At 38.7% G+C, this 12,060-nt stretch overlaps 1 protein-coding gene across 1 annotated transcript in view; it reads right to left on the bottom strand.

Annotated features, from left to right (window-relative positions):
- The window catches only part of PAX5 (paired box 5), a 326,813-nt gene that overhangs the window by 178,771 nt on the left and 135,982 nt on the right, over positions 1 to 12,060 (bottom strand). The window contains exon 7 of the mRNA XM_036765702.1: positions 580 to 709. Within this exon, the coding sequence (XP_036621597.1) occupies positions 580 to 709 (130 nt within the window). The remainder of the gene's footprint in view (positions 1 to 579; positions 710 to 12,060) is intronic.

The raw sequence follows: 12,060 nt of genomic DNA, 5'->3' as shown, positions 1-12,060 counted from the left end.
CACCTGGGCTCAAGCATTCTGGTCAGTTCATTGATGCCCAGTCCTATTCTTAATAGGCCCTTAATAAGCAGTTGAACAAATGATAATGAGTTTAAAAAACACTTTATATAAAAGAGTACTTATTAATGGGCCACTCTCTACCATGATATGGCTAAAGACCCAGAACTTAAATTGATTTTTATTGATATCAAACAGCAGAATCTGTAGATTCAAACCCATCACAAACCCCAACCTCATGTATTCCAGACGTAAGGCCATTTGAACAATCTTCTGATAAACAGCAATACAACCACATAATAAGGCTCAGTTACTGGTTTTGTGCAAGTTTTTTAATCTAAGTTTTAGATTTGTATCTCCTCTGGCCTTGTTTGAACAATAAGTAATGAACTCACATCAAGACCAAGACTTCTTTAGAGAGAATAGCCTCCCATCCACATGCACATTCCAATGTTTTATGACCTTATTATAATATAAATAGCTACCAACAGCTATAAGCACCAAAATGCTGCTGTGTTTTTTCCCCACTCAATCAACAAATCCATTTGGTTGCAACATACATCAGTCTTTAGCATTTCTTACCTGTCACAATGGGGTATGACTGTGGCCCTGGGACATTGGCCCCTATATCCGCTGACGTGGGGCTTGTTAAATTGGCCTTCATGTCATCTAATCCACCAGGTAGCGATGCCATGGCTGAGTATTCTGTGGTCTGAAAAATTAAGCAAAAAACACCTCAGCAATACAATAGCTGAAGGGCTATAGTTATGTGCTGCTGGCCTCTCTGCCATTAACCAAACCAGGAAAATTCCTCCACAATGCCAAATCCCACTATATAAGAAAACCAGAACACATTTAGTAACACACTTCCATTCAGTTTCAGTCCTAGATCACTGTGTATGGGATAGAACAAACAGATGGGTTTCTCTGCCCAGCTTCATGGAAATAGACAACAAATTTGTCTCAGTCAGCGTTGAGTTATAAAACTTAGCAGAAAATAAGTGGGTCCAAATGAGTTGATCATGATTCGGTTCAAATTTGCCTCTGGTATTTTTCATGGTCCATGAAACTAAATTCCTTTTCACTACTATATGCAAACACAGCATGGAAGACAAGCAGGAGCTGGTTGTTTGGAAGAGATCCATGTCTCCCACCGAGGGGAGAGTTGTGTTAGTCACAAAACAGGCAGCAGCAACCAATGTCTCCTTGAACTAGTGAATGAATGAGAGGTTGCTGCTGCCTGTGCTCTTAATCCATTAAGAGGACTAAATTCTTTATCTAGTGAACTGAGATTGGATTTGGCAAATGGTCACTTTAAGTTTGAAAAAACAACCAAGTGATGCTTTGCTGAAATTTTTAAGAAAGTGGGTTTCATTTAGAAACACTTCCATGGCCCCAACAGGAATTTATTCTACGAGGTCTGTCTCCCTTCTTAAAGCTATTTTTATGAAACCAAGATCTTGAAATTAGAGTCTTCTTCTTGAAGTCCCAGAGGATTGAAATAGCTGTCAGAATAGTTCTCAGGGAAGATAACAGGGATACCAATCAGGAATTTTCCTACTTCAAGAGAAGCCTAAATCACAAGTATGAATGTGTTCTCTATCCACCATCACCCCCACACTTGAAATCCTATCGCTAGTTAAACAAGTTTTTATGATGAGAGAAAACAAACCAGAAAAAGAGAGGTAGGAAGAGTATTTGTTAAATAGACAAAATTGTCTCTAAATGGTATTGTTTTAAAGTTTCCAGTCACTGAAGGGAAATTTGGGACTGGCAATTTTTATGAATGTTTGATTTCACTTATGCCAACAATAAAGGGTAGCTGGTAAATTTGCAGTCATTCAAAATGACAGTACAAGAATCACCAGATGGTATTATACCTTTCAGTAAAATTTTGATCTATATGATGAAATCAGGATATAGGTCACACTTGATTATGGGCACATGGGACACTTATGAGGAGATGTCAAAGTATATTCTAACAATACTCTTTCTATCTCTTTTTAAAAATTGTTATTCTGCCAAATTTGCCAGTAGATATGCCCTGAGCTGCAGAAAATAATCAATCGTTTTGGTATCGCTTTTCAGGTTGTTCCTGGCACGGCTACTAACATATGAAATGGAAGGATCTATATTTGAACCTTAATTGAGAGAATTTTAGCAGCCCTGCTTTCCTGTTGCTACTGTATTATAATCAGTTGACGCCGGTTTAGGTTCTTGCTCTTTAATTTGTTAGCTATGTGACTATATGTCCTTGAGGGAAAATTACTTAAAAAGAGCTAGCATTTACAAAGCACTTTAAGGTTGGCAAAGTGCTTTGAACATATTATCTCACTTTATATCTTCATAATATCCCTAGGATATGGGTGATATTATCATCTCTATTATTCCCGTTTTACAGATGAGGAAACTGAGACAGAGAAAGAGGGGTTAAGTGACTTGCCCATAGTCACATAACTAGTTATGTGCCTGAGGCTGGATTTGAACTCAGGTTTTCCTGACTCTAGGTCCAGCGTTCTACCCATTGCCCTGAATAGTTCTCTATTCCCTTAATTCCTCTGAACTTCATCAATAGAATTAGGACGATAATACTTCTACCACCCACCTCTCATGGTCACTGTAAGGTCAGTCAACTAGAATTTATTAAGCACCTACTATGTTCCAGACACTGTGCCAGCTGCTGATCACAAGAGGCCAAGTCAAGCACTTTTCAAAGCACCATACCAACAAAATAATATTATTATTCTAATCACAAACATGGCAAGAACTAATCTGACAGCTTGTAGGCAACAAAAGAAATGACCAATAGAGACCCCAACAGGGCATCAGGTCAGCTCTGAAAATGGAAGAGAAGCCTAGAGGAAATGATGGGGAAAAGATAGGCATAGATATAGATACAGATATAGATATACACATACACACAAACACACACACACACATCTAGAGAGGGGTGTATGTACGTATGTATGTATGTGTGTATGCATATTGTGTATCTATCTATACACATACACACATACATCTATATACACATATACCCCTCTCCAGATATATGTATGTATATGTGTGTGTGCATGTGTACGTATGTACGTGTATGTATGTATCTATCTATACGCATCTGGAGAGGTGTTATAGAGATGTGTGTGTACGTATATATCTATATCTATCTATACACACACATACATATACATATATATATATATATATATATATATATATATATCCTGGAAAGGGGTGGCATCATCCTTGGTTTACAAGACTCTACTCTGCTTCTTCTTCTGCTGGACATTTGGTATATATGTGGTGTGTGTATGTATGTTTGTGTGCATGTACATGCATGTATATGTACCTGTATGCATACATGTATGTAAGTATAGATGAAGGAGCACACCACGATCTCATAGACCAAGTGATGATGCCACCCCTCTCCAGATCTGTGTGAGAGCAGGGAAATGGAAACAACTTGGAGAGGGGGCAGGGAAGACTGCCCTAGGATGTGGCAATGTCACAACTACTTTTTTTCACTGTACATGGATAGTACTGACATCTCTCTAGTTTCTAAAAACTCATTTGAACACAAAGGCCACCTGTGGTACGAGTTTCCTGCAGTTGAATACTACTGGTTCACAGAGTGTGCTGCCTATGAAGTCTTATTTAAAAAAAAAATAGAAGTTATCCTCCAATATTCCCTCCTGCAAAAGCCCTTCAACACTGTTACCAGACTAAAACCTCAGCCACAATAGTTCTGATGCTCAGTCTCAGATAGCCTCCAAAAGACTTTTCTAGACTTTGTGCACAGTGTGCCAAAGATTCTTCAGTGGATTCGCATATTATCACAGACTTTGGGAGCCAGAAGGGAGAAAATAAGTCATTTAGCCCAATCCAAACCCAATCAAAAATCCCTTCAACATTATATCCAACCTTTTCTTGAAGACCTCCAATCAAGAGGAACCTCCTAAAATACTCCGTTACGCATCCAAATCAATTTTTCCCTTCCACCTTCCGCCCACTGTTCCTGGTTATACCGTCTGGGACAAAAGAGAATAAAACTAATCCCTCTTCCACAAGTCAGCACTTTATAGACCTAAAAACAACTCTCATTCTCTTCTCCTGGCTAACACATGCCTAATTCCTTTCATTGTTCCTTATCTGACACATTCCTCATAACAGGGCTCCAAATAGAGATTTCAGTTTTTACAGACAGATGAACAGATACAAGAAGGAAAGATATGGGTCTCAAAAGCAGAAAGTGGACTGTGAAAGATGGTCTTATTTAGTTATGTATTTGATGAAAGCAGTAATTCTCATGTTTTTCTTTACTCCTATGAAAATCTAGGTACAATAGGCACTAAATAAGCATGGCACGGGACAAGGGTCCATGGACACACACACACAGAGTACACAATTCTCTTTGCACTATTCCAATTCAAACAAAATTATTATTTGCTGAGTTTCTTATTTCCCAGAGATTTTGGAGTGATTTTATTATCATATGGGGGGTTTGCATCAGTGAGGCACATCGTGCATCCCTTTATTATCGTTAAAATAAGTGATGTCAGCAATACACAAATACTGAACACTAATCCCTCTCCAGCAAAATAAACAGGATCTTTTCAACATCCACTCCTTAGAATGCCTGCCTAATAAGAAGATTTCTTCTATAGTGAGGCACGGCCATGAGCCCTGCTTATGGTTTCTAGCCTATGTGCAAAGCTTATTTCTGGGAAAAGGGGAACAGGGCAGGGGATGGGACAGTCAACGAACACTTGGACGTTTTCCTTTCTAGGACACTGGATTCAGACTTGACAGGTAAAACCTCAGGGAAGAAACCTCATCCAAGTACCCCTGCTTCAACAGGAAAGGCAATCAGCTTGATACCCAAAAAAAGTGTGAGCTGGACCCTAAGAAATTACCTGAAAAATGAATGCCTGGGGTTGCACCAAGTATTGTCTCATCAGCATGGAGCACCACTGCCATAGCATGGAGGAGAAAAAAAACACAGACATGTGAGAAGGAAGATATATAAAAGGAGATCAGTGAGAAGAAAAAAAAAAGATTACCTAAGTAATGTAAGGGATTTTTCCCCCAGTCTGGTTCCTTGTCTCTTCCATTCTCTCAACCTACACCCTCTCCCAGCCCACCTGGAATCAAGCAACTCTCCTCAGACTATATCTACAGGTAGAGAAGCACCAGCCATCTCTGTACATTGGGGCTCCTGAGGATGCCACTGCCCATTTATTGGGCATCTACCAATGGAAGGAAGAGACAAAGAGAGAGAGAAAAAAAGAAAGAAAGATGGGGCCTCCAGTACTTGGTTAATTACAAGCTTCCTAAGACCAAGAAGAGAATAAGACATCAGCTAGGGTCTTGAGACATGTCAAGTAATATGATTAGTAAAAATAAATTTTTTAAATGTTGATATATTCTTAACTTGGGACAATCCCATGATTATCAGGTGTGATGATAGCTAAAACATTTGTTTTCTTACTCCCCCAGGTGACCTTGGGCAAGTCAGTATCCTTTTCTGGGCCTGTTTCATACTTTGAAAAATGAGCAGGGTGAGCTAGCAGAGGGTCTCTTCCACCTCATGACCTTATGAATTCTATTCTTCCATGTTCACTTCTGCTCTGGGCAATAACATTAATGGTGCCAATATCACGAAGTACCTCAACTAGGAATTTCAAAATGCTCCTGTCCCCTATTTTAGGAGCAAAATATCAGTGACTAAGTAGTGAATGTGAGCTTCCAAATAAAGCAGGCTTTCCAACTGCTGACAAGAGGAAAAAAAACTGTCTAAAATTCCAAAAGATAAAAGAGAAGCAATCTGGGCCTAGTGTAGCCACTGTCATTTGAGCTTAACTTCTTTCAGGTGTGTCTTCATAATACCATAGAAATGTTGGAAAGAAGCCTCTCATTTCATTTCTTGTTAGGAAAAAGAACTTTCTCTGTCTGAAGCTAAAATCAGCAATACCTACAGATGTAACACATACCATGCTCAATATATATGGAATGATATGGACACAATGCCAATGGGCCTAGTTAGTATAAGGTTAGATCAGTCATATTTTTTACCTCCACTTTTTCCTCAGCCAAGACCCAAGCATTTGTAGGATCCTCTTTTTAGAACCTCAGAGCCAAAGGGCAAGACACAAAAGACTCATTTTTCAAGGTGTATTGCTACACTCAAGTTTATGGAATACTCACAAGCTTAACACCCTGCAGTCTGGTCAAATTTATTATTCTATGAAATATTCACAGATTAAAGTGGAGAGGCTTCATTTAGCTCATACTAATTTTATTCTGATTTGTACTACAATGATTTCAAAGACACTGATGGGGCTTCCAAGGACAATTTCACAGGAGAATTGCAAACCCTAAAAGGTTGACTTTCTATCCTACTTATAACTCCACCCTCAGATGCTGAAAACTAGGAGGGAAGGTGTAGTATGGAAAACCAGAGTTTCCTTCCAGGTCAAAACATCACTAGTAGTGCCTTTGGTTGATGGGGATGGGTGGGGAGGGGCAGTCTTTCTCCAGACCAAGTTAATTGTTTCAGGGGTATGCATTGTCTCATATAAAGGAGGATAAGACTGCAATAGAAAAGGTAAGGCTTCTTAGCCTTGGTAAAGAAAACTAAAGTAGTTTTCCATTCTCTAATGCTAAGAATACTATTTGTAATTTTACCAGTACTCCATGTTCTATGATGGTAGGCAGAAGGAACAAGAATCCAACATAATCATAAGATGATAAAATCTCAGAGCTATAAAGAAACTTAGGGATCATCTAGTAGCACATCGTTAATTTTTACAAATGGAGACACTGAGGGCCCAATTAAGCCATGGGTTATTTAAGTGCATTAAAAAGTTTGAATTTTTCTAATCACTTGGTCGTCCAAGCCATGAAAGAAAGGGAAGAATGTAAGCCCAGGAATGAAGAACCATTCCAAGTAAACTCTTCCCACCTGCTGTAACAACACAGAGGACATCTGAGTCAAGTTTCAAATGAATGTCCCCTCAAGGCAGCAGGAGTCCTGGGATCTGCCTCTTTTTCACTGGGAGCCTTCCTCAGTGCAAAGGGCAAAGTTCCCCTCCTTGAAAGGATGATAAGGAGTTATAGAATATGTTGAGAACCTTGATGGGAAGGACTAATAGAAATACTAAATAATACAATCAGGGCTTTACATTCACACAGTGTCATTTGTGGGGTTTGGATCCGTGAGACCCATCAGACATCCCTTCATTAAGTAACTACATAAGAGCTATCAAAGATTCATAAACATGGCACCCTTGTTTTTTCACAAGCAAAATCTGGAATTCTCCTGAGGAAGGAAGAATACAAAGGCTATGCTTTACTCCTTTCTCCACTTCTTCCTGGGATAAAAGTCACAAAAAAAGTAAAGTTCAGTTTCTGCCGGACCACAAATGCTTGCTTAAGAGCTCCTAAAATTTCCTGAAGGCCTCACCTCCATAGATTCTCATTAGAATGTAACCATCAGAGGAGCTCAAGAAAGAAAGGCTATTTTAGGTCCCCAGGTTGCAGCTTTTTCTTACCCAAACCAACCTATTTGATTCAGTTTAATCCAACATGTAATTAGTTAAGTGCCTATGTGTACAGATCACCACACTAGTCACTGTATGAGATACAAAATTTAGACAAGACATGGGCCTTTCCCACATGGAGTTTATATCCTAATAGAGAGGGAGAGGCCAGAGATAAAACACACAGAAAACTGAAACACATAATACATGATAAAGTCCATCACAGAAATGCAAAACAAATGCTTTGAAAGCATTTCTGTTCCAATGAGAGGGACAGCCCAAAGACAAACAGTTGAGCTACAGAGTAGTTCCCCTGACAGCAGTCATTACTGGCTTTAGGGGAGATCTGAAGATCAGGGAAGATTTTAGAGGATATGACTTCACAGGGCTTTAAAGGAAAGCTACCTGGAACGGTCTCCTTTGATAGGATACCCGGCACCAGCATTACCTTCTGGTCTAGAAAGTGAAAGTCAATCAATTTCTAAGCTAGTGAAAGGGTATTTATATTTTCAAATAAACATATGAGAACCAAAGCATGATTTTTTTTCTTCCACTTCTCTCTGTTCTCCTTTTCCTTTTTCTTCTTCTCCTTTGCTTTTCTTGAGTGTAGAACATATGTTCTTACTGGACCCAGTGATGCTTTTAATGTTATAGTCTAACTCAAAAAAAAATGGAAGACCAGAGATGATTGGTAACTCAACAGCGACCTACGCCTTCTTCTTTTTTTCAGTGTCATAGAGATAGGAAATTCTCCAGCGTATTATTGAAGGACCAGGCTGGAAGTGTGTGGAGGTTGGGGGGTGGGGTTGAAGGTTGGGATTGGGGGGAGTAGGGAATGGAGGACAATATTCCAGCCTTTCTTCAAAGGGTTTTAATTTCATTTTGATTCTCAGAGTGGGCAAAACCAGTTCAGAATATTCTCCTTCCTCTTGGATTTATTCTCTCTCTTAAGAGAAATGGGGAGGGCTGCTGGTAGAGGTAAAAGGTAAGGGAAGAGAAAGGCTGTTCCGTTTGGTTTTCCTACTCAGGCCTTGTTGCAGTCAGCCATGAATGATGTATGAAATGAAAAATCCTAGGCCGCTGGCATTCTTCCATGGTTGACCTACCCCTAGCCTTCTCTGCACACCGATTTTTACCGGTGGGCAGAGAACATACCTAACTTCTCCCTCTACTCCTGATGGTATGAGTAAATATTAAAGGAATAAATATAAACTTGCAGCAGCATTAATACCGTTAAAAAGCAAATAAGTATAGAGTCGATACTTTTCTAAATTCCTTATGCTTCTTTATTCTAAATTCTCTTTCAGCTTCCCATCTAAGCTGTATACATCTTGTTTGTGTATAGTTATTTACACGCCATTTCCCTTCGTTAGTATGTGAGCTCCTTGAAGGCCGGGGCTGTGTTTTTGACTTTCTTTGTATCACCATCATTTGGTGCGCTGTGTGCGCTTCCTAAACACTTATTGATTGACGGATGAAATTATGAGCGCAGTGCAAAAAGAAACTAGAGATTGCATTTTAGCTGTTAGTAAAAAACACCTGTTTCACTTGGATCTCCCCCATAAACTATAGATATTGTTAATGTATCTTTAAGAACCAAAAGTGCCCCAAAATGCGTTATGTGTGGACGGTTCTAAGTAAGTTGAAAAAATGTCTTGCTATCATGCGTCCTCCCTTCGAAGTCAGGGAAAGTGTGTGTGTTTTATCTTTGAATTATGAGGATCTATGAGGAAAGACAAAGAGAAAGAAGGTGAGGAGAAACTTCTTTCTTGCCAGAACTGTCTTAATTAATATGTTATACAGAAAATTCTATAAGGTATCTTTAAGGAGCTGGCAAGTGCAGTGTATTCTGGGTTGTTTGCTAAGACAAATGAAAAGAGGAGCAAAAAAAAGTAACAGCTTATTTTCTGAGAGACAATTTAACTTTTATCTTCAAGAGAAGTATGAAGAAAATTCTGAGAAGGAAATCAGTATCTGGAATGAACTGATTGGTGAAATTTTGTTTCTAGAAGTGAAGAAAAGTCACCTACTGTTATAGTCAGCATTTGGGTTGACATCTTCCAGATAGCCAAAATATTGTAAACTATATTCTATGCCTTTGCCTTGTTATTGATTTCATTTGTTAATAAATCATATATGAATAACTCTCTTGGGGAAAGAAAGTTTCATCAATTTAATAAACAATATTTAATTAAGTGGAGGCATTGCCCCACTGATTAATGAGAAATAGGTTGCAATTTTGTTAATTAGAAAGGAAATACCCAAGTATATCCCTGGATCACTTCAGAGCTAGGGATGGTAAAATATTAATATAGGAATGATCAAATGACAAGCTGACGGGTGACCTAAAGTGAGCATGGTCAATACCATCTATATTAATATACAGATAAGACCAAAATTCTCCACAGTCAACAAAAACAAAGTAGAGATCACATCATCTAGCAAAGAATATCTCTTGATCAGAGATGGTAAATTCATTAAATGTGCTTCCATTTACACTTCTATTTGCAAATGTTTATTTGGATAAGAGATTTTGCTCTGATGATGAAAGGATGTTTGTATTTCACAAGCATGTGCAATTGTTAAAGTCTTGCATTTCATCCTGGAGAACCAGACATATGTGTTAATATGTTTAAATAATCAGAAGGCCTCACTTAAACAAGGAAGTTGTTTGATATGCAAATAGAAATGTAGATTTAAAAAAGTAGTTCATTTTCTACTTGCTCTCTACTGCTCCAAAACTGATCTAATTTCATTTTTAGTACTGTTTTAATGTTCTCTCTCTCTTTCTCTCTCTCTCTCTCTCTCTCTCTCTCTCTCTCTCTCTCTCTCATGCATTTAATTTGGGCTACTAATCAAATTTACTCCTCCTTCTCTCTCTCATTTCTTCCTAGGCAAAGCAAAACACGTAGACTGAAGCCACCAATAGGAAAACCTCTTCTCTTTCATCCTAAACACTTTCAAAGCAAAGGATTCCTAGCACTCAATCATTGAGGTCTATCGCCATCAGCCTGTGCAACCAATCACCCCTTTTCTCTGTCTCTTCCAGTTAAGCAGCCTCTCTATTCCCAGCCAACCCAAATACACCCCAAATAGCTTAAATTTCATTTTTTAGGAAAGAAAGAGCTTTTTCCCCCAATAAAAGTTAAACGATAATGGTAGAAATGGAAGCATCATGCAGAGTTTCCACTGCCTTCTTGTGTCAGGTTCACAAAGAGCTTTGTAAAGAAATTGTAATGTTGGACATGGTTGGGAGCCTTTAATCCAAAGCAGCTCTAATTAATATCCTCAGCTTTTCAAAAATACAGTGCTGTATACAGCTTTAAGAGCATCAAGGCAGTTCTGTCTTAAATTTTATGGGAAGAACATTTTCATTACAAATCCCTCCTCCTTTACTCCCCCTCGCCTCAGAATTAGAACTGAGAAGGGATTGGATGATTTATATATCAAAATTATATCTCAAAATGGCTTCTCTCCCTTTAATTTTATCATTTATATCCAATTTTAAAAGTTTATTAACACAACTCACCATATATCTGGCCACTACAAGTGAACAGAACTTCATGCTTCAGCTTTCAATGTGCTACTGACATTTTTTCCAACAAAATTTTCGTCTCACCTTTAAATAAGCCTTATTGAGCAAGTGGATTTCAAGAGAATGCACCTTATCTGAGTTGGAATGGTCTGGTTTGGAGGGCTGCCTTCTGTAAAATGTGCTATTTTAATTTCATGGCTAAGGTTTTGTGGTTTTTTTTCCGTATCCTTTCAGGTATCATGAGGGTAACTCCCAGGTATGCCCTAAAAAAAAAGACTCATCCAGTGTACCCTAGCATCAGCCCATTTCTTTTGATCTTGCAGAAGAACTGACCTATTTTTAACCCAAACCTTCAGATAATTTACATACCTAGTGCTGGGTGCTGTCTGTCTCACGGTCTCATTCTGAAATCCACACGCACACACAGTGTCTCTCTGGTCTTCTAAAGGGATCCCCAAATCCAATCTAAATGCCTCAAATTTACCTGTTTTTCTTTTATACATATAAATAGCTGCATTTCCATTCTCTCTTTGTTTCTCATTTTCATTTTGTTCTAATATCTGCATGTAAATGTCTGAAAATAGCATCTGTAATTGAGGATTATGAAGTACGGCCAGCTCCTGACAGCCTGCTAAGGAAGATGGATTATCCTCATTTTTCTGTAAATTTTGTCAATTTTGGAATTCATAAGCTATCAACACTGATCAAAATGTGACTGCACAGCTGTGTCAAAAAAAAAAAAAGAAAGAAAGAAAGGAGCAGTGACGAGGCAGCTCCCTTGTTCACTGAGAAGATTGGATGGGCTCCCTCCTTCTTTCCTTTCTCCCCCTCCCTCCTTCTCCCTGTCCCCTCCCCTCCCACCTCACCAAGCTGCAGGCAGGATGGGAACCAACCGTGGTAACTTCTGGTCTTTCCCCCCTGGATGAATGAATAAATAAATAAATAAATGAATGAATCGAAAGGACGCAAATTCTCCAGTGCACCCGACTCAAA

This window comes from Trichosurus vulpecula, chromosome 1, assembly GCF_011100635.1.
Source record: "Trichosurus vulpecula isolate mTriVul1 chromosome 1, mTriVul1.pri, whole genome shotgun sequence".
Taxonomy (NCBI): Eukaryota; Metazoa; Chordata; class Mammalia; order Diprotodontia; family Phalangeridae; genus Trichosurus; species Trichosurus vulpecula.
Note: the sequence above shows the minus strand (reverse complement) of the source record. Positions and strands in the feature narration are given on the sequence as shown.